Source organism: Eumetopias jubatus, unplaced genomic scaffold (genome assembly GCF_037043125.1).
Source record: "Eumetopias jubatus isolate StellerSeaLion01/CBP00866 unplaced genomic scaffold, mEumJub1_p1.0 scaffold_7, whole genome shotgun sequence".
NCBI lineage: Eukaryota > Metazoa > Chordata > Mammalia > Carnivora > Otariidae > Eumetopias > Eumetopias jubatus.
Window position 1 is genome coordinate 26,881,796 of NW_028274813.1, and position 23,623 is coordinate 26,905,418.

Consider the following 23,623-nt stretch of genomic DNA (forward strand, 5'->3'; position numbering starts at 1 on the left):
TGAAAATAATAGGTTTCGATGAAAATGAGAAAGCAAAAACTGAGGATTGGTTAGTAACTCCCCAAACACCTATTCTCTCAATGTTCTTACAGTTCTCAGTCAGAAAAGGAGCTGCGGTGGCATTAGGAACATATCAAAAAAGTAAATGAAAGGAGTCTTGGTGTCCTTACCTGTAAATGAGGAGGGTCGAGCTAGTTTCTCAGTCTTTTCCACCTCTGAAATGCTACAGCTCTGTAAGATGGAAGGCTGTGGATTTATTCATCCACTGAATGCCTAACAGGAGAGGCACTGTAAAGTAAATAAAATGGATAAAATCCCTACCTTCAAATAAGTTTACATTATAGTGAGAGAAGACCTACAAAACACAAAATAACATATATATTGAATTAAATGGAAGGTAGTACGAAGGAAGAAGGGGAAGGGAACACGAGAAAAGCAAAAGTGAAAATTGCTGGAAACAGCTTTTAACACCATGCTAAAGGGGTATAAGAATTGAGAATTCGGGGTACCAATGCGAAGAGACCCCCGCCCCACACACACCCACCTAGTTTCCCAATCAGAGAACAGCCGGTGCGCATGCGCACTTGGGTGTCACCGACAAAAGCGCGTTCCCCGCGAGTCGCCTCGGAAGCGCATGCTCGTGGCGCGTCCATGAGCCTCGCGAGCCAACGTGCCCGCGCCCTGCGTCCGAGGCGATTGGTAACCGGGAGTTGGGGAAGCTGTGTTCGAGGTGACTTGGGGGGAAGCACGCGTCGAAGGGACGGTTCCGGGAGCCCTTCTAACGGCAGAAAGGCCCTGACGCCCGCCGCGGGCGTGTTCGGGACCCAGCTGCGCAGAGGCTGCAGGAGGCCTCGTGCGTCAGGGCGGCGAGTCGGGGGGAGGGGACGGGGTGGAGCCTGAGCCTGGGGGACGGTCCTGCCCCCGCGGAGCTTTCGCCGCTGGGGCCCCGGACCGAATCGTCCCCTTTGACTGTGGCCTAGGAAAGACTGGGATGTCATCAAGAAGTCGTTAAGTTGGGGAACAGTCGGAATACCAGTTAAATGTTTACCTCTCGTTTGCTGCCGGCTGCAAAGTTCCCTACCTTAAAAAACATCAGATCTGCGATTATAGCTCTGGTGTTCCCGTTTGGAAAACTAGCCCTACCACCTGCGAGAGGTCCAGCTCATGCTGCTCTCTCACTTACAAAGAAGGGAGGAGACCTTTAGTGGCACTTTAATCTTAATATTTTATACCTGACGGGAAAACGTAAAGTCAAGTTCAGACAGCCCCAGACCATCACTCTTGTGAAGGTAGTGTGTAGCCATCTGTAAATACCAAAAGACTGTTAATACAGGGACCTTCTGAAAACTTTTTATCAAAGTAATGTGTGAACAAGATGTAAAAACCAACTGATACAGAAAAGTTGATAATGAAAAGGAAATTCCTGCTTTACCCTTTTCCATTCCCAGTCTCTTTCGTCTGAGGCAACATTTAACCAGTAATAGTAATGAATAATAATTTCTTAATGCCCGTTTCTTCTTGATACACAGTTTGATTTTTTAAATTTCCTCTGTCTTAACACTTCATGGTGAGTTTTTACTAAAAGTCATGGTTATTGTGTTATGTATAAATATGAAACTAGTTGGACATTTTTTTCATGAATTTCTAGCTGAATTTAATTTAGACATCTGTTTTTGGTGAAGTGATTAGAATTTTGAACACTGTCTTACGGGTCAGCTTCAGTTGTGATTATGATTTCACTTTAGGGCATGTGGGATTTAGAAAGGAGCAGTGAAAATTATGAAATTGTAAATGCTGCTTTCCATTGCACCAAACATGAGCTGTATGATCTGCCTAGAGATCAAAGCTGTAATTTGTTTTGTTTTGTTTTTTACAGTGAGGTTTAATAAGAGATTTAATTTACCTCAAATGGTATTTGTCTCTAATGCTTGAGAGAAATGGGTAATGCTGTGTAACTCTGAGGCTTTGATAGTGTGCGTGTGTTTTTTTTTTTCCTCCCATAGGCAATTATTTCCAGTGAGGGAAGGAAACCAGTGCCTGGCATTCTTACCAGCTTTCTACCTGCCATGATCAAGTGCTTGTCAGTTGAAGTACAAGCCAGATTGCGTTCTGGTTTGGCTATATGCTCCTTAGGCCAGTGTGTTGAGGAGCTTGCCCTCAACAGTATTGATGCTGAAGCGAAATGTGTGGCTGTCAGGGTGAATATGGAAACCTTCCAAGTTCAAGTGATAGATAATGGATTTGGGATGGGGAGTGATGATATAGACAAGGTGGGAAATCGTTATTTCACTAGTAAATGCAGCTCTGTACAGGACTTGGAGAGTCCCAGGTTTTATGGTTTCCGAGGGGAGGCCTTGGCAAGTATAGCTGACATGGCCAGTGCTGTGGAAATTTCATCCAAGACAAACAGGAGAGGGAAAACTTTTGTGAAACTGTTTCAGAATGGAAAAGCCCTGAAAGCTTGTGAAGCTGACTTGACGAGACCAAGTGCCGGGACAACAGTAACAGTATATAACCTATTTTATCAGTTACCTGTAAGAAGGAAATGCATGGATCCTAGACTGGAGTTTGAGAAGGTTAGGCAGAGAATAGAAGCTCTCTCACTCATGTACCCTTCCATTTCTTTCTCTTTGAGAAATGATGTTTCTGGTTCCATGGTTCTTCAGCTTCCCAAAACCAAAGACGTATGTTCCCGATTTTGTCAAATTTATGGACTGGGTAAGTCCCAAAAATTAAGAGAAATAAAATTTAAATATAAGGATTTTGAGCTTAGTGGCTATATCAGCTCTGAAGCACATTATAATAAGAATATGCAATTTTTGTTTGTGAACAAAAGACTAATTTTAAGGACAAAGCTTCATAAATTCATTGACTTTTTACTGAGGAAAGAAAGTATTATATGCAAGCCAAAGAGTGGCTCTGCTACTAGACTCATGAATTCAAGTCCTCGGCATCGGTCTCACCCAGAACTCTACGGGATATATGTAATCAATGTGCAGTGCCATTTCTGTGAATATGATGTATGCATGGAGCCAGCAAAAACGCTCATTGAATTTCAGAACTGGGATACTGTTTTGGTTTGCATTCAGGAAGGAGTGAAAATGTTTTTAAAGAAAGAAAAATTATTTGTGGAATTATCAGGTGAGGACATTAAAGAATTTAGTGAAGATAATGATTTTAGTTTATTTAGTGCTACTCTTCAGAAGCATGTGTCCTCTGATGAGAAGGGTGACCAGGTCAGTTTCCAAGAGGCATGTAATAGTATTTTGGATTCCTATGAAATGTTTAATTTTCGATCAAAAGCTGTGAAAAGAAAAGCTACTGTAGAAACCAGAAGAAACACACAGAATTCTAGAGATTCGGAAGGTATCAGAAAAAAGACAAATGATTCATTTTTGCACATTTATGAATCAGATGGCCTAGGCCATAGTGAAGTGACGGAGTCATCTTTACAAATCAAAGATAGCTCTTGCTCAGAATCAAGGATCTTGGAACAACAGAGAGCTGAAGTTTCAGAATCAGGAGAAAATGAAAAACATAAAAAACTTTGCTTAGAACTTAACCGTTTAGAAAATCCCTGTGGAACCAGTTCAGAAATGTTGGCAAGCCCTTTTCAGACATCATACTGCTTTGAGAAGAGTGGAGAGAATCTAGAAATACAGAATGCAAGTACTATTGTTAATGGCATGGCTACCAGTATCCTGACAAATAATGGAACTCAGAATCAACTAGAAAGATTTAAAGATGCTACTGAAATGGGATGCCAACCTCTGCCTTTTGCGACAACGTTACTGAGAGTACATGGTGCTCAGAGAGAGGAAGAGAAAAGAAAAAAACAACCTAGTAATTGTGAAAGAATAAACATTTTTACTTATGGACAAGTTAAATTATGTTCCACTGGCTTTATAACCCATGTGGTACAAAATGAGCAAACTAAATCAACTGAAGGAGAACATTTACTTAAAAACTGTATTCAGCCTGGTTCCGCGAGTGCCAAAGAAACATTTGTAAATAGAGCATGCCATTCAGTTGAGACTCCAAACATCAAAGACAGAACCAGCACTTTAAGTAAAGAATTTACCCAACTGTCTAACAAAAAATTGTGCAGAACAAGTATAAATTTGGGGCTAGAGAACAAACCAATAGCAACTTATATAGATGTTTCTATTTCTCAGGAAAGTAGTAAAAAATCACACACAGGTTGCTTATTACCTGACACATCCTCTTCTTCCCTGTGGCGTACACATCTTTCAAATTGCAGTAAGACTGTAGATAAATTGATTGGTTCCTCCAAACCCATAGCCCATAAGAAGCTAAGCTTAAGTTCACAACTAGGATCTTTAGAGAAGTTTAAGAGGCAATATGGGAAGGTTAAAAATCCTCCGAATATAGAAGTGGAAGAAAATAATAATTTTGAAATCTCTACTAGTCTCAGTCCTCAAGTTGAACCTGACATTCCACGGACAGACCAGAATCACTTAGACAACTCAGACATTTGTAAAGTCACTACTATGAAACATAATGACCCAAATAATAGTTGTCAAGCAGTAAGTCACATCCTCTACTCAAAGAAGTTTCCATTCTCCAATGAAGAAGATTGTTTGGCACAACAGATGCCTTGCTTAAGAGAAAGTCCTATAACTCTAAGGGAGTTATCTCATTTTAACAGAAAACCTTTGTGTGTCAAGCAGTCTCCTAAATCTTTAGCCTCTAAATTATCCAGAATGAAAGGTTCAGAAAGAGAGACTCAAGCAATGGAAATGATGAGTCATTTTGATGAACTTCCACTATCAGATTCCAGGAGCAAAGACCATTACTTGTGCGGTGGGTTAACCCTAGATTCTTGTAAGTTATTTCCAAATGAGTATGAAAAAACAGAGAGTGGCATCATTCCAGTGTTGGACTCTGTCACACAGGATAATTCCTTCAATAAAGATAGTGAAACATACTCTAACAACAGTACAATAGGGAATTCTGTGATACCAGAAACTCCTTTGGTGTTACTCTGTAATCATTCTAAAGTTGTCAGTAAGGATTCAGATGTTCTTGTAGCTTTGGAACCACAGAGAGGAAGTCCTGACTCTCCCCGTAGAATGTCAGTGAGTCACGTAGAGGATTCCACCTCAGACCAAAATGGAACATGTTTTCAGAGTGAAGAATCTATAGCAAGAACTTGTTCTGGAGATGAGGAATCAAGCACATGTTCTTCGGATTGGCAGCAGCATTTTGATGTAGCCCTGGGAAGAATGGTTTACATCAACAAAATAACTGGACTCAGCACATTCACTGCTCCTACTGAGGATGTTCGGGCTGCTTGTACTAAAGACCTGACAACCATGGCTGTGGATGTCATACATGAGAACGGTAAGCTTGTAGCATTCACTGGCATGAAATGCTTTTAAAGGTGGAAATAATGGCCAAGGTATGAGATGATCATTGCCCAAAGAGATTATCTCAGCTGACGGAACATTTTGAAGTTTAATTATAAAATGTGTTTTATGGTATATGAAGATTTTCTAGGTCCAGTACTATTTATATCTAGAAATACAATGAACGACTGATAATAGAATGGAAGTGTATGTATATGTCTCTATGGGTGTGTGGACGTATAGGAGGATGAGACCGTTTTTAATGAAAATGATACTATTAATAGTTGAGAAGATCCACAGTGCTTCCTTACCCCACTTTCTTCTCTCTCCCAAACACAAAATTCCTGCAATGCCAGCATGGTATTTTTCTGGAAGTTGCTCTCTGCAGCTCCCAGGTAAAGGGCCAGGATGATCCTGTTATCATCCTAGGTTTCCCAGATAATCTGTGGCTCAGTACATTACTATATATTGATGAGCTTTTTTTGTGTTTTTAGAAAAAAGGACTTGACCATAAATTTTTTGGAATGTAGATAAAGTAGGTACTTTCCTAACTATACTTTTTAAATATAGCTTATTATAATACATATGCTAACCCATTTGATCTGTTTATGCTATAAGTAGCTGTTATTCAGGAAGACAATGTAGCTTTTATTTTTTTTTAAGATCTTATTTATTTATTTGAGAGAGAGAATGAGAGATAGAGAGCACGAGAGGGAAGAGGGTCAGCGGGAGAAGCAGACCCCCCGCGGAGCAGGGAGCCCGATGCAGGACTCGATCCCGGGACTCCGGGATCGTGACCTGAGCCGAAGGCAGTCGCTTAACCAACTGAGCCACCCAGGCGCCCCGGGAATGTAGCTTTTAAATCGTACCACAAGGCTCCTTCAGAGCCTACATTGGGACTCTTGAGTTCTCAGGTCAACATTAAAAGTGACATGGTTTGGGTAGTATCTTGAGAGCCAGATGTTGGGAGATGGTAAAGCTGACTTCCATCTGGCTATAATCTTGGTTTTGCATCAGGAGGATAAACATTAAATGTGCATCCATATTAAAAGTCTTGAATATTGCAAAAGAATGTAAATTGTATGAATGTAATTGCATATTAATTTGTAATTCTCCCTAGGATGAATATCTCTAGCAGGAGGCTCTGATTTATCTAAGGTTAAATAAAACCTTTATTTTTCAGTGGTCTCCAGTTTTTTCCTTGTGAAAAAATAATTACTGTAGTAACTTACAAAGTATTAAGTAGGAGAAAACCCTTGTCTTTCAGTACTGCTCCTGAGACTCCCAGGTTTCTCCTAAAGACATGTATTTTTCAATCTGTGTAACTTAATGTCCTGATTTATACTGAATGCTTATCAGAGGTAAGCCTAAGGCACTGGCACCTCATCTTCCTGAAATGCAACTGCTTCTAAAAATGGTGACAAAAAAGAACTTGATTACATTAAACCGAGGCGGTTGTTGCTAAAACAAAGGGGGAATCTCAGCTGCCATACTCAACATAAACATCTGCTCCTGTGAAATCAATCTAGATGTTTAAAACACTTCAACCTACTTAACTTTCTGGATTCGCAAGTCTTGTAGTGAACTTTGAAGGATCATGTTAACTCAATTTCATAAGGAAAAATAAAGTGTGTTGGGTATAGAAACAAGTTCCATGGAAAGATGGCCCCTAAGCGCCCTCTAATTCACATAGAATGTTACCTGTCTGGAGAGGATTGATGTATGGTAGGACATTGGAATACTGTTGAACCATACATAAAATGTTACCTAAGAGGAATTGTTAAGAGGTAAATTAAACTGTACAGAAGAGAAGATCTATAAAGGTAATTTTAAGGAGTAGTGTCAAGTTTGCAAGCCCTGGCAGTTTTTTTTCTTTAAAATACCTTTAATTGTGTCCTTTCTATTATGGTGACACAACCTTATTTCTCCTTATCCTTTAATTTTATCATTCTGAATGAATCTCTCCAATCCTTGCTCAACAGATTTATCTTTTTGAAATAATAGTTTCATCATGTTTTGCCCCTATTCAAAAACTGTCAAATTCAGGCATTATTTCTAAAACTCAAAATCATCCTTCAGAGAGGAGGGAAGAATTTGGGCCGGATCTTACTGGACTTTGGAGTTTATATTGAGAACTTTTCATTCTCTTATCTATTCATGTATTCATTCATTTATTGACTGTTCATACTGTGCTAGGTTGCAGATTCACTGACTTGCCTTTTAGGAGTTCACAATCTATTAGGGAAGACAGCTATCTAAACATAATATGGTGAGATAAATGTTATAATAGAAACAAATTTTGGGTATAAGAGACATATAAATTGGGGACTTGTGAAGTTTGCACCAAGTAGTGAAGGATAACAATCAAGTACCACTATATATTTAATATTGGCTATCTCAACCATGACACTGTTGACATTTTGGACTAGGTATTTCTTTGTCCTATACAATGTAGGATATTTGGCAGCATCCCTAGCCTCTATCTGATAGATACCGGTAGCACCCCTCACCCAAGTTGTGGCAGCCAAATGTTGCCAGATATCCCGCATACAAAATTGTGCCCATTGAGAATCGGTGATCTATTTTTGGTGCTCATTCCATGGTATAGATGGATAATGGGACTAAGCATTAATGTAGGTTCCTAAGTTAGCAGCATAACTTCATTAAAGAACTCTGTCAATCTAGTGTTTAGTAGTCTGCCTTATATCTTGATTTGGTTTGTGCAGAAAAATTTTTTATGTAACTTGATTTGTTAATAATTTATATTTTGAGTTCAAATGTGTAGGTTTCCTTTTTACATTTAGGATCTCAGTACAGGTGTCATCCTTTTAGAAGTGACCTCGTTCTTCCTTTCCTTCCAAGAGCTGGGGAAGAGAGGACTGTGATGAGACAGAAGAACAGAGGTAGGGGCAGTAACAGAGATTTCTGGGACACCTGGTATGTTCTGTACCACCTAACTCAAAACATTTTTTTAAAAAAGCAGGTTGTATTATTAAGCTTGATCAGCGCCAGCTGTGCCTTACTGGAACCAGGAATTCCCCACGGTCCTATTTAACAGCAGAACTAAGTAATTCAGTGCATGCATTTAGATCAGAAATTACTTTTCCAGACTTGAAGTCAATACTGGTGATTATGCACAGTCTGTGGTATCTTGTGATTGAGAAAATACCTCTTATTTTTAAAGATTGGAATTGTGCTCCATATTGTAGTAGTTTTGTGTAAGCAAAATTCTTATTTTCAAAAAAAAACTACAGACATTATGTTTGTTCTTTGTTTCTAAAAATACGTAAGGTATGTTTTCATCTAAAGAAAGCAAGACTACTAATTTGAACCAGTTTCTTCTAGACTTGTATTCTGAAATATCTCTTGAAAATCATTTGGAGAAAAACTATAATGCCAGAAGATACAGTTATCAACTCTAGTTTAAAAAGTAACAGATCAAAACAATTTAGAGATCCAGCAAACACTGAACATTTGTAGAATATTGGAACAGTATGTCTGATCTTTTGTCTTGAAGCTGCACCACACCAAATATGAGATGCCATTTACTTTTGTTTTCTGAGCTCTTGATGCCAATTATACGTGTCCCCTTTTGCCTTAGATACTGTGGATGATACTGTTGGTAGAGAATCACTTCAGTCTTTGTTCTCAGAGTGGGAAAATCCAGTATTTGCCCGTTATCCAGAGGTGGGTCTGCAGCAATTTTTCTTTGCTTGTTATTTTAAAATTTGAATTTCATTTAAGTTAGTTATGGGCATGAATGACTGTACTAATTTTTAATTACAGATGGATAGTGGGCATGTTTCCAAATAATTTATTTGGAAATACTATTTAATGTAGAGAAGAGGAATCATAATTCATAGCATTTTGGGAGCTCACACATTTTGGATTAAACGTGTAATGTGTAATCAGTGTGTGAATAGTGAATGTGTTTGCCACTCTTAGAAAACCTGACTTGCAGGTTTGGCAAAGTATTTAGGGGGGTGATAATTAAAAAAAAAAACAAAACTGGCAGGACAGTTCGTTGTCGGATGTGAATTTATGTTCTCAGTGGGTTATCACAGAATGTACTTCATGTGTTGTAATGAAGGTATAGAATAAATAAGCATTTGTTTACTGATTTTTCAGTTAAGATGTGTTTAAGGACTTGATCGTGGTGCATAAACACATTGTTATTCTGAAACAATATTGTTTTTGTTAGTAATTTCATTTATAACCAAAAATTATTATTTAAGACTAATAATTCACAGAGCCTTTTGAATTTCTGTAAGTTCCTTGAATTTAACCCACCTCTAATAGGTTCTATGAAAATGAATGTTTTAAAGCACTTTGAGACCTTTAGTAAAACAGTTCTGCAGATATAAAGAATTAAAATTTAAATGATGTTTATGCTGGGTCTTTCTAGGTTGCTGTTGATGTAAGCAGTGGCCAGGCTAAAAGCCTGGTGGTTAAAATTCACAATGTCTTGTATCCTTATCGTTTCACCAAAGAAATGATTCATTCAATGCAGGTAAAAAAATTGACTTTGAAATCTCATAAAAATATATGTAAGACCTAAGCTGGACTATCTCTTGTGAAACTGGATTTATTTGATGATCTAGACCACCCTGGTCAAGGCACATGTGTTTTTTAAAATCTTACTGGAACTTTTATTATCAGAAAAAAAAGCAAAGGGCTAATTTTAATTACAAAGAAAAAATGTCTTTAGTAGTGTGAGCAGGTTTGGAGGGATGAATTATAGATTGAGGCTCACAGTTTCAAGGATTATATACATTGACTTTATATTTTGACAATAATTAATAAATCAAGTAAATGCTGTAGAGACATTGTCCTTAAGTGTACGACAGTGCCCCTTTGTAAAGGACCTTCTATTGTGTGAGGCTATAAATGACATGGCTTAGGAGACTCCAGATTGAGGACCTCTGTTAACAAAAGGGACCCCTTGTCTCATCTGCTTTGGTAGTTTGCCCTCTCCCTGTATCACTCAGCCTGTCTTCATCTCTTTATTTTCAGTACGGAAACAAATTCGGAAGTTAGACAGATATTAAACTCCTAAACAGGCATTGACCTGGTGCCAGAGCAAAGTAAGCTCTTGATCCAGAATTAGGGGAGTGGGGCAGGGAAGTACGGGGAGAACCTTATCTGTACCTGGACAGAGAGGAACTACCACGGGTTAAAGCCCCTTGTGGCTTTTAACTTACTGCTTTAAGGGACTAGCTCCTCCAAAATGGTTTTCTTTGCTTTTGCATAGATTTTCAAAATTTATTTCAACCCCATTTGTTAGCAGTCTCTGGTCATATTAATAATTCTCTGGTCATACTACCTATTAATAAGAGTCATTCTATTGGGAACATTTCAGGTCCACTCTAAGGTTTTGTTAGCATGTCCCTTTTAGAATCCTTAGCCTGTAGTCTCCTTCCTTTATGTGTTCTGATCATTTTACTTGCCCATTTTTTAATCCTTCCTAAGGACTCCCTCAGGTTCATCAGCACCTTACCATAGTCTTAGATATGAATGTTATAATGCAAATGACTCTTATTTAAGTACACTTTTATCTCTTTATATGCAGATAAGACTTCATTAATTTTTTTTTTTAGTTGTTGTACCACTTATTTTAATGTATGGCAGGTTCTCCAACAAGTGGATAACAAGTTTATTGCCTGTTTAATGAACACCAAGACTGAAGAGAATGGTGAGGCAGGTAAGATTAGAGTTTAGGGGGTGCCTGGGTGGCTCAGTTTGTTGAGTGGCTGCCTTCCACACGGGTCGTGATCCTGGGGTCCTGGGATCAAGCCCCGCATTGGGCTCCCTGCTCGGCAGGGGTGTCTGCTTCTCTCTCTCCCTCTGCCCCTGCTCCTGTGCTCTCTCTCTCTTTCAAATAAATAAATAAAATCTTAAGAAAAAAAAAGATTGGAGTTTAGCCTTGACTAATAAGCAGCTGGTCTTCTGATAGCCTCCTTTTGAGGTATTTTTTATATACAATACAGTTGCAATGATTTGGACAGATTAAAACCAATTGGGAAAACCAATCTAAATTAATATTATGAAAGACCAGTTTTAAAGTACATTAGCTTTATATACGTATATAGAGACATACATATATAAGATACATTTTAAGCTATTAATAGTAGTTACCTTGGGAGTGACAATGAGAGTGGGCAAAGGGGAAATTTCATCTTTTACTCTCTAAAATATTTTATACTGTTTGACTTTTTTATGATGTTTTCATGTATTCCCTTTATAATAATAGAAAGTTTATATAATGAATTCTGCTAGGTTTATCAAGAGTTACATTCAATATCTTGGTGACTTGCCTTAATAAAACAATAATAGTTTGTAAACAATAACATTAACTCATTCAACAAATATTGATTGAGTGCCTATTGCATGAAAGGGACTGTACTAGGCCCTAGAACTACAATGGTGGGGAAAAATACACATGTAAGATAAACAGGTAAGTACATAAACATTAAAATTTTAAGTCTAGCTAATGTTACAGAAGAGAGAAACAAGATGCTCTTTTTTATTTTTTTTAAGAGAGAGAGCAAGAGAGAGAAAGCATGATGCGGGGGTGGGGGGCGCGGTCAGAGGGAGAAGCAGACTCCCCGCTGAGCAGGGAGCCCGATGCGGGACTCGATCCCAGGACCCCAGGATCATGACCTGAGCCGAAGGCAGACGTTTAACCGACTGAGCCACCCAGGCGCCCTGAGAAAAAAGATGCTGTAAGAAACTGTACTGAGAGATTTGATTTAGTCAGGGAAGCCTGGGAAAGTTTTCTTGGTAAGGTGGGATCTGAAGTTTGAGTGTGAGCTAACTAGGTAAAGAAGGGAGGGAAGAGTATTCTAGGCTGAGGAGTGACAAATGACATACATGTGATTTCCTCTCCTCTAGTGAGAGGAAGCAGGACAAGGTAACTGGAGTGAGAGCCTGGAGATGAGGCCAGAGAAGTAGGTTGCAGCCAGATCTTAAGTGCCAGTTACAAGCTTTGTATTTGGTCTCAACACCAATTGGAAACAATGGAAAGTTTTTGTTTTCTTTTTTTATTGTTTGTTTTTGCAGTGGCACATGTCACATCACATTTGTACTTTGAAAATATTGCTCTGGTTGCAGTATGGAGAATGGGTTGGGGATGGGGTAGAGTCCCAGTAACTGCAGAGAGACTGTAGGAGGATATTGCAATATCTAAAAACGATAGTTTACAAAGACCAGGGTGGACTAGAGAGAAATGAGTGCATTGGAAAGGTATGTAAGAGATAAAGTCAGCAGTGTTTGGTGATGCATTGGGTGTGGCAAGGGAAATCAAAGATGACTCCTCGTTTTCCAACCTCCATAATTGAATGGATGACTTTGCAGGACCAGGTGACAGAGATGCCCAGGAGAGACTCAGAAATCTGTGACATGGAAGAGAGGGACTGAAGGAGGGTTTGTTTGTTTTTTTTAAACTAGAAGACTCTTGAGCACATTTACAAGGAATGCTTGATAGTGTAGGTGGCTGAGAGCCCTGAGCACCAGTGGAGGGTTTGGGTCCAGATAGGTAGACCTGCAGGGGAGTGCTTTGGAAGTTTGAAAGCAGTTTATTCTCTTTGTATTTCAAAGTATTCCCTTTTACATTGCTTACATTGTAGATTTATTTCGTAAATGTCATAATAGATCAAAGGCAAATTAAAAGTCCTATCATAATTGTTATAAATATGAGTGAAAGTCAGATTCTAGTAGTTTTACTGTTTTGGGAAAATAAGTAGATTTTTTCCAAGGTTTTGATTACCTGGAATTCTTTGTTGTTTAAAGATTTTATTTATTTATTTATTTATTTATTTATTTGAGAGAGAAAGAGAGTGAGCAGGGGGAGGGGCAGAGGGAATCCCAAGCAGAATCTCAAGCAGATTCTGCACACACTGAGCATGGAGCCGATGCAGGGCTTGATCCCACAGCCTGGAGCTCGTGACCTGAGCTAAAATCATGAGTCGGACGCTTAACTGACTGAGCTACCCAGGTGCCCCTCTTTGTTGTTTAATACCAAAATCTCTACTAATGGCACCTGAGATGAGTGTAGCCACAAAATCTGAGATGTTCAGAGAAGCAAAAGGGACCTATTTAAATTTCTCTTGATCTTCTGTATTATCATTGGATCATAGTTGACCATTGGAACAATGCAGAGGTGCCCCAAGCCCCCACGCAATCAAAATCCATATATAACTTCTGACTCCCCCAAAACTTAACTACTAATAGTCTACTGTTTTTTTTTTTAAGATTTTATTTATTTATTTGTCAGAGAGAGAGAGAGCGAGCGAGTACAGGCAGGGGGAGAGGGAGAGGGAGAAGCAGGCTCCCCACCGAGCAGAGAGCCTGACGCGGGACTTGATCCTAGGACCCCGAGATCATTACCTGAGCCGGAGGCAGCCGTTTAACCGACTGAGCCACCCAGGCGTCCCACTAATAGCCTACTGTTGACCAAAGCCTTACCAATGACATAAACACCTATTTTGTATGTTATATAAATTATATGCTGTATTCTTACAATAAAGTAAGCTATAGAAATTGTTACTAACAAAATCATAAAGAGAAAATACATTTACAGTACTATACTTATTGAAAAAAATCTGCACATAGGTGGACCCATACAGTTCAAATCCAGGTTGTTCAATGGTCAACTTTAGTTAGATACCACCAAAGAGTACTCTTAGATAAATACATTTTTTTTAATCAAAATGTGTTTTTACTGTCACTCATGAATACTAAAGCAATTTATTCCTATAATTGACTTATTTTCATATTTTACATATTTTTGTAATCAAATATATTGTTTTAAATTATAGTGAAATTAATGCCATATAATCATAAGTTGGCATTTGGTATTGCATATTTCCACCTATGATAAAATACAGTTGTTCAGTTATGATACCCAAAAGAATAAGGGTTCATTCATTTATTCTGTCTCAGACACTCAATAAATGGTACTATTATACATGTATTATACATACATAACAGATAAAATTCCTTGCCCTTATGAAACTGCTATTCTGTTGTGTTAGAATATAAAAAATACAGCTTCTGACATGTCAGATTAAATTACCTTCATATATTCTGCTTTATTCAAGGAATAGGAAATGTTGTGAACCCTATGTAGACTATAAATCATTCTGCCACCATCAGGTACAGAATTGATTTCCTAGGGTCCCTGACTCTTGGCAGTTCACACCGACTCCAGTTTTAAGTTTGAGGTTACTCCCTCACAATTTTTTATTTATTCCATTGTTTTGCCCAATACAGGATGTTCCTTACTCATCACAACCAGCTGCAACTCCTCATATCCTCAAAGGAATCTAAAATTCAACATTTTGGGGCCTATTCCTGTGGTTGAACATGCTGTCAGAAAAATTATTTCCTTTTTTCCTTTAAGTCTTAAACTCTCATGCCATGAATTTGATGGTGTCATAGAAACATTAGATTCTTTAGTAGAAATGGGAAAAACAGGAATTATCTATTTTGATCAAATTAAAGAGGAGAACTTTTATTTCAATATAGCCAATAGCAATAAACCTCAACCCTTTGGCCCAAAGTAATAAAATTACAAGATAAAAAGATGTATTAACGTAATTGAGAGTCAGTTCTGTCAGTGAGAAAGGGATTTTCCTGTAGGTTTGGCTTTTTGGGTCAGGACATTCTGCCTTCTCTCTTGCACTTGAGACTCAAAAGCCTTGCTACTCAAAAGCATGGTCTGTAAAATGGCATCACTTGGGAGTTTGTTAGAATTGTAGAATCTCAGGGCGCCTGGGTGGCTCAGTTGGTTAAGCGTCTGCCTTTGGCTCAGGTCGTGATCTCAGCCTCCTGTGTTGGAGCCCGCATGGGGCTCTCTCCTCAACGGGGCGTTTGCTTCTCCCTCTCCCCCCCAGCTCATGCTCGCTTGCTCTCTCAAATAAATAAAATCTTAAAAAAAAAATTGTAGAATCCTGTGTCTCATCTCTAATCTGCTGAATCAGAATCTGCATTTTAATAAGATCCACAGGTTATTTGTATGCCCATCAAAGTTTGAGAAGCCTGAGTCTAAAACAAGGCCAACTATGGCTGAGGGCCAAATCCAGTCATCACCTGCTTTTGTGCACCCAGGGAGATAAGAATGGTTTTTACATTTTTAAGTGGTTGAAAAAAGCAAAAGAATAATATTTCTTGACACATTAAAATGGTATGAAATTAATATTTCAGTATCCACAAATTTTGGATTTGTGGTTTTATTGGTTTTATTGGAACACAAGCTACAGTGTTAACATGTTGTCTGTGACTGCTTTGGTTCAAAAGGAACAGTTGAGTAGTTGTGACAAAAGCCATATGTCCTAAAAAGCCTAAAATATTTACTACCTGGCCCTTCACGGAAAAAATTTGCTGACCGCTGACCTAAAGTATACTAGAGGGGTGCCTGGGTGGCTCAGTCGGTTAAGCGTCTGCCTTCGGCTCAGGTCATGATCCCGGGGTGTTGGGATCGAGTCCTGCGTCAGGCTCCTTGTTTAGCAGGAAGCCTGCTTCTCCCTCTCCCTCTGCCTGCTACTCCCCTTGCTTATGCTCTCTCTCTCTGTGAAATAAATAAATAAAATCTTTTAAAAATAAATAAAAAAATAAAGTGTACTAGATCTGGCGGCCACCTTTTTAATATGTCATTGGTTTGTGAGAAAAGTTTAAATTGTCCAGAAGAAGCCTGTTTTTTAAAAAAATTCTAATTACCCTTAAATTTAAAATACATAATTATTATATAATTTAAACCAAGAACTTGAATTTATATGTTTGGTTATAATGTTTCTTAAAGAAAATCACATCTGTCATTTATTAAAAGTGTACTCTCTGGGGAAAAACAAAGTGTACTAGAATTACATTCTTTGTAGGCTCCAGAGTAGCTTGCAAATCAAAGTCAGCTGATTATGATAATGTGTTTAAGGTCCTTCATTGTATCAGTTTGAATTAATAAAGCAGGATCAGTATTTAAACATTGTGAATATAGGGCTTTAACCTTGTTTTGTAAATGAAATACCGTGAACTAAAGAGTTTTTCATCAGGGATAAATTTGTTGTAGTTTTCCCCATAATTTCAATTTTTTTACGAAATGAAAGATACAGTTGTTACTACTAAGTATGTATGGTTCCCTTATGCTTATGTTGTTAAATAGTTTGAATTAACCTTTTTTTCCCCCCTCCACACAACATGATTATTTAGATCTGAGAATTTGAAACTCTAGTAATCCCTGCTAATCTTCTAGGTGGAAATCTGCTAGTCTTAGTGGATCAGCATGCTGCCCATGAGCGTGTCCGTTTAGAGCAGCTGATTACTGGTAAGGATCTGTTTGGAAATAGAAAAGATTTGAGACTCCCCTGCAGAACTTGAATTTGTATACAGAAGGAGTTTTTCTAACTGTGACTGTTGTGAGGAAAGATGAATTATATGTTTAAAAAATTAAGCTGAAGTCTTCTGGTTTGGCTTCTTTTATAACTGAAAGAACGTACTGATTCACTTTACTGATTCAAACTTGGTGGTATTACATGGTCAAAGATATATTTGCCATATATTTATCATTGACCCTAAGGGCTGAGTACCTAAGAATTAGGCTACTTTATCATGATATGCAGCATAAAGATATGCTCCTCTGTATTCCCATATGATCTTGGTATATATATATCTTCTTCACAGTTCATCAGGCAGAGACTACCACCAGCTCAGAAGACCCAATATATTATTTCTATTATAAAATTTGTTTTGAATAGGTGGTATAATCAAGTAAGTTCAAGTCTGAAAGGTGTAAAAGGTAATAATATGATAAAGTCTCCTTTTTACCCTTGTTCCTCATCCCACCTAGTTTCTCTCCCTAGAGACAACCAATATCACTAACTTGTTATATGTTTTTCCAAAGTCAGTATGTGCTTTTTAATCTTTGCTACCCTCTTTTCTCATCATGAGGTAGTATGTTCTCCAAATGGTAAAATCCCAGGAAAATCTTTACTCCTGTGGTCGAGTAATGGAAAACTAATGTCAAAAAGTTAGGGGAGGACCTAGGGAGATAGTTCATGGACTAGAATGGCAATGATACTACTCCCACGTTCACTTTTCCTTATGAGATGAAGACCTAATTGTTAAGAAAGATATGGTAAAATTAGCATTAGGAAAACTTGCTATAGGCTCGGGACCATTTGAGAACAGTACTAGCCAATTGTCTTCAGAGACTGGGAAACCCTTCTGAAGGAGTGGGGAAATCTTCTTGAGCCATAGGATTTTATAGTAAACCAATGTTATTTCCTCATTAATCAACATTATTCCCCCACCCCCTGTTATTAAAACCACATTTATTGACTATCTACAGGAACACTGCATTGTTCATTTCGATGTAAGACTTAAGTCTTAAATTTCTTGTTTTGGAAAATACTGGTGAAATGAATAAATGGACTGGATATTTACTAGTTTGACTTTAATAATGGAAATTCAAAGCCTATGACTGAACATTGAAGGTATCATTAAGCATAATATTAATTAACATGGCTATACCTTACCATGCCTTATTTTAATCTGATTCTGGAAGACTTCCCTTCCTACTTTAAGCCATTCATCTTTTTCTCCAATAGATTCCTATGAGAAGCAACAGCCACAGGGCTCTGGTCGGAAAAAATTACTGTCTTCCATTGTAAGTCCTCCACTAGAGATAAGAGTGACAGAGGAACAAAGGAGACTCTTACGGTTGGTACCACCATGAGGATGTGATGCTTATAGTATAAGCTCTCCCAGTAATTCTGTGAGGTATAATTATTGTTCCCTTTTTCGGATGAGGCACCTGAGACCAAAGGGAGGTTACATAACTTGTTCAAGGTTAGAACAACTCTTGAGTGGTGGAGCAGGCTTCTAGATGCAGATCTTCTGACTCCAAATGCTCTTATTTCCACTATATCACAGCTGTTGAGTATAGGATAGAGTTTCCTTGATAATTTTTTCCAGCAGTTGGCTTAGAATACTCTTACCATTTCTTGGAAAAGTCCGTGTTTATGCTGTGCTGTTTCTGAAAGCAACATTACTGCAGTAATTGCTTCCATTGTGCTTTGCCTTGGTGCATTCTAGATTCTTAGTTTTCATTACCATAATCATACTGGGAAGAAAGTAAAACACTGGGCCTCAAGGAAGGGGTAAATCATATGGTGAATCACAAGATAGGGCATTTTCCCACTTTTGAGCAGCACAAATTACTGAAAATAAAAAAGAATTGTCTCTGAATTTATGTCAGGTTTGGGAATATGCTACTGCCAATAAATCTTCTTCTCTGGGGCATAATTTATAATAGAGGCAGATCCATTTATTTACACGCCGTTAATCAGGACTTCTCAGTTCCTAGGGCTGTTAATTACCTCCCTGCTTTAATGCTGATTCAAAACATTCTCAGCCCTTTTATTTGTGCCAAACTCCTTGAAATGCCAGCAATGAGAAGTTAGCAATTCCTCAGTGAAGAATAAAAACTTCAGAGCAGGACTTAGAAACAAATTGATTCTCTCAATGGAAAAGAGAAAAAAAAAGAAAGTTATTGTGATTCAAAAAAGGAAATTTGCCTAATAGAATCCTAAACAAATGACCATAAATATGAGAAAAACAGTACAACTTTTAAAACTTGTGGCTCGCTTCTTGGCCTTTTGGCTAAGATCAAGTTTGTAAAACTTGTGGCTGCTTTGAGAAACTATTCAGTGTTTGGAACTAGTACTGAAATGCAAATGAAGTAATACTTTTGTAATTGAGGTTATCTCTCTAGGTGTTACCACAAAAATCTGGAAGATCTGGGCCTTGAAATTATATTTCCAGACATCAGTGATTCTCTGGTCCTTGTAGGAAAAGTACCACTCTGTTTTGTAGAAAGAGAAGCCAATGAACTTCGAAGAGGAAGATCTCCTGTGACCCAGAGTATCGTGGAGGTAAGACAGAGCTTCAGGTGTTGAGGAAATTGCTGAGTGAAGGTAACCTCCTGTTTTCTTTAGAAATTCTCTATATTCATCTTTTATCCAACAGGCATCTATGAGATCCCTGCTGTGTGCCAGGTGCTAGAGATTCAGTGATGAATTAACTCAAGGTGAAGAGGAAGGACATTTAAGTAATTATAAATATAATGAAATTTGGCCAGTAGAGTATGCTCAAAAGTGCTATGGAAATACAGAATGATTACCATGTTCAGGGAGATGGAGGTCAAGGAAACTATCACAGAAAAGCTATTTTTTTTTTCCTTAGGAAAAATCACAGAAAAGCTATTTTTTTCCTTAGGAAAAATGAAAACTAAGATCTTAGCCAAAAGGCCAAGTAGAACAGTAGGAGCCTGCCAAGTACAGAACAGTGGAGAAGGGCATTCTAGACAGAACAACCAATATCAGAAACATGGAGCAGATCCTGTGTTTAGAGAACTACCAGTATATATGGCTTGAATGAAGATATATATATGTAGTGGTGGACTAGATGAGGCTATATAGGTCATCAAGACCAAGTCATAAAGGGATTTAACTTATTCTGCTAGGTAGTTTGCATTTCATCCTCTACATATATGTTTTGGTAAAGGTCTGGAAAGCTGCTGCTGGGATGTGACATTGGAGGTGTTGAAGAGAACCGTACTTCTTACTTTATGTGTTTCACTTTTTTTTTTTTTTAACGTAAGCTCCATGCCCAGTGTGGAGCCCACTGTGGGGCTTAAACTCATAACCCTGAGATCCAAGACTTGAGCTGAGATCAAGAGTCAGATGCTTAATGGACTGAGCCACACAGGCGCCCTACACTTTATTTTTTACAACAGACAATTTATTTTGTCTTTGTTGCCTTTTCTTTCCTCCTTTATGGTTTTCTACTAGAGTATTCTTTATTTCTCCTTTTTTTTTCCTCTGCTAGTTTAGAAGTTACATATTCCATTGTATTCATTTAGATTAGCCTTGAATTTCAGCCTTAACAAACTTTCAGGTAATTTGTTTCTCTCTTCTCCCTAAACTGTATAAAAACCTTACAACCCTTTATCTTCCATCACTCTCCTCCCATCTTCCATGCTGTTGCTCAGTATTTTAACTCCACCTTGTTTTTAATCTCCTTAGCAGTCATTAATTTTATAGTCAATGTTTATTTTATTTTTTAAATTTATTTATTTTTTTAAAGATTTTATTTATTTATTTATTTGAGAGAGAGAATGAGAGAGAGAGAGAGAGCACATGAGAGGAGGGAGGGTCAGAGGGAGAAGCAGACTCCCTGCTGAGCAGGGAGCCCGATGCGGGACTCGATCCCGGGACTCCAGGATCATGACCTGAGCCGAAGGCAGTCGCTTAACCAACTGAGCCACCCAGGCGCCCTATTTTTTAAATTTAAATTCAATTAACATATAGTGTATTATTAGTTTCAGAGGTAGAGGTCAGTGATTCGCCAGTCTTACATAACACCCAGTGCTCATTACGTCACGTGCCCTCCTTAATGTCTATCACCCAGTTACCCCATCCCTCCACCCTCCTCCCCTCCAGCAACCCTCAGTTTGTTCCCTATGGTTAAGAGTTTCTTATGGTTTGTCTCCCTCTCTGATTTCATCTTGTTTTATTTTTCCCTCCCTTCCCTATGCTCCTCTGTTTTGTTTCTTAAATTCCACATATGAGTGAAATCATATAATTGTCTTTCTCTGATTGACTTATTTCGCTTAGCATAATACTATCCTTTAGGTCCATCCACATTGTTGCCAGTGGCAAGATTTCTTTCTTTTTTTTGATGGCTGAGTAATATTCCATTGTGTGTGTGTGTGTGTGTGTGTGTGTGGTGTGTGTGTGTGTATACACCACATCTTCTTTATCCATTCATCTGTCAGTGGACATCTGCGCTCTTTCCATACTTTGGCTATTGTGGACATTGCTGCTATAAACGGATCACTACATTTGTATCTTATCTAGTAGTGCAATGGCTGGATCATAAGGTAGCTCTATTTTTAACTTTTTGAGGAATCTCCATACTGTTTTCCAGAGTGGCTGCACCAGCTTGCATTCCCACCAACAATGTAGGAGGGTTCCCCTTTCTCCGCATCCTTGCCAACATCTGTTGTTTCCTGAGTTGTTAATTCTAGCTATTCTGACTGGTGTAAGGTGGTATCTCATTGAGGTTTTGATTTGTATTTCCCTGATGTCAAATGATTTTGAGCATTTTTTCATGTGTCTGTTGGCCATTTGTATGTCTTCTTTGGAGAAATGTCTGTTCGTGTCTTCTGCCCATGTCCTGATTGGGTTATTTGTTCTTTGGGTGTTGAGTTTGATAAGTTCTTTATAGATTTTGGATACTAGCCCCTTATCTGATATGTCATTTGCAAATATCTTCCCATTCTGTTGGTTGTCTTTTGGTTTTGTCAGCTGTTTCCTTTGCTGTGCAAAAGCTTTTTATCTTGATGAAGTCCCATAGTTCATTTTTGCCCTTGCTTCCCTTGCCTTTGGAGACGTGTCTAGCAAGAAGTTGCTGAGATTGAGGTCACAGAGGTTGCTGCTTGTGTTCTCCTCTAGGATTTTGATGGATTCCTGTCTCACATTTAGGTCTTTCATCCATTTTGAGTCTATTTTTGTGTATGGTGTAAGAAAATGGTCCAGCTTCATTCTTCTGCATGTGGCTAGCCAATGTTTATTTAGATTAACCAAAATATTCACCAGAGTCTTTTGCTCACTGTTGATCCTTGAATCCTACTGTTCATTCCGTGTTCGGCTTTCTTTTTACCAAAATCTTTTAAAAGTTATTTTATTAAGAGTCCATAAATGGGGCGCCTGGGTGGCTCAGTCGTTAAGCGTCTGCCTTCGGCTCAGGTCATGATCCCAGGTCCTGGGATTGAGCCCCACATCAGGCTCCCTGCTCGGTGGGAAGCCTGCTTCTCCCTCTCCCACTCCCCCTGCTTGTATTCCCTCTCTCGCTGTGTCTTTCTCTGTCAAATAAATAAATAAAATCTTAAAAAAAAAAAGTTCATAAATCATAAACTGTCGGGCGCCTGGGTGGCTCAGTCGGTTGAGCGGCTGCCTTCGGCTCAGGTCATGATCCTGGAGTCCCGGGATCGAGTCCCGCATCGGGCTCCCCGCTCAGCGGGGAGTCTGCTCCTCTCTCCAACCCTGCCCCCTCTCATGTGCACTCTCTCTGTCATTCTCGCTCTCTCAAATAAATAAATAAAAATCTTTAAAAAAAAAATCATAAACTGTCTTTGAAATGTCTTTATTTTTGCCTTCACACTTGCATGATTGTCTAGCTAAAAACAGAATTCCACATTGTCAGTCATCCCTCAGCATTTTGAGAACATTCCATTACTTTGACATTCTATATGCCATTGGAGTCCATTGTCAACCTAGTTATCATTACTTTGTAGGTAATCTAATTTTCTCTCTGGTGGATTTTAAGATTTTCTCTTTGCCTTTGGGTTCTGCAATTTCCCCATGATATATCTTGTTTCCATTTCCTTCTTGAGATTCATCATGCTTCTTCCATTTGGAAAACGTACAGTTATCATCACTTCAAGCACTGCTTCTTCCACCATTCTCTCTCGTCTCCTAGAAATCCTGTCAGATGTCTCCTGGACCTTATGTTTTTAACTTCTCTGCCATATTTCCCATTGTCTTACCTCTTTGTGATACATTCTGGGAAATTCCCTCATTTATCTTCTAGTGAACTAAATTCTCTCTTCACCTACTGTTTAATCAGATGTTTAACTGATCCGCTGAGTTTATTTCAGTGACTGTATTTTTTTACTTCCAGAATTATGATTAGGTTCTTTCTCAAATCTGTCTGTTCTTTTTTCATAGTGTCCTGTTTAATTCACTGTGGTTTCTACTCCTTATTTATTTCTAACTCTTTCTGTTTGGAGTACAGGCAAATCCACATGAACTCAGTCTACCATTTTTCCAGAAATCTGAATTGCTTTATTCATATCTAAAAATAAAAAAATTAGAAGATCAATTTGGATAAATTATGTGATAGATTGATACGGGAAAGGTTTGAGGCAGGGGGAGTAGTTGAGAGGCTATTGCACTGGTTCAAATAGGAGAGGATGAGGGCCTAAGTCAATAGCATTGGGAATGGAGAGGAGGGATATATTTGAAACATAAGATGGGCGCCTGGGTGGCTCAGTTGGTTAAGCGACTGCCTTCGGCTCAGGTCCTGATCTTGGAGTCCCAGGATCGAGTCCCGCGTCGGGCTCCCTGCTCAGCGGGGAGTCTCCTCCCTCTGACCTTACCCCCTCTCATGTACTCTCTCTCTCTCTCATTCTCTCTCTC

General features: G+C 38.6%; 1 protein-coding gene across 4 annotated transcripts in view; it reads left to right on the top strand.

Annotated features, from left to right (window-relative positions):
- Positions 1 to 646: 646 nt before the first annotated feature.
- The window catches only part of MLH3 (mutL homolog 3), a 28,345-nt gene continuing 5,368 nt past the window's right edge, over positions 647 to 23,623 (top strand). The window contains exons 1-9 of one of the 4 annotated variants that reach the window (XM_028100893.1): positions 647 to 730; positions 2,004 to 5,364; positions 8,174 to 8,272; positions 8,971 to 9,056; positions 9,775 to 9,879; positions 10,998 to 11,070; positions 16,615 to 16,686; positions 17,969 to 18,080; positions 19,135 to 19,294. In XM_028100893.1, coding sequence (XP_027956694.1) covers positions 2,067 to 5,364; positions 8,174 to 8,272; positions 8,971 to 9,056; positions 9,775 to 9,879; positions 10,998 to 11,070; positions 16,615 to 16,686; positions 17,969 to 18,080; positions 19,135 to 19,294 — 4,005 coding nt within the window. In that variant the 5' untranslated portion in view covers positions 647 to 730; positions 2,004 to 2,066. Of the gene's footprint in view, positions 731 to 2,003; positions 5,365 to 8,173; positions 8,273 to 8,970; positions 9,057 to 9,774; positions 9,880 to 10,997; positions 11,071 to 16,614; positions 16,687 to 17,968; positions 18,081 to 19,134; positions 19,295 to 23,623 lie in introns of those variants that run through there. The other 3 variants (XM_028100916.1, XM_028100900.1, XM_088024513.1) reach the window with 3 other exon arrangements.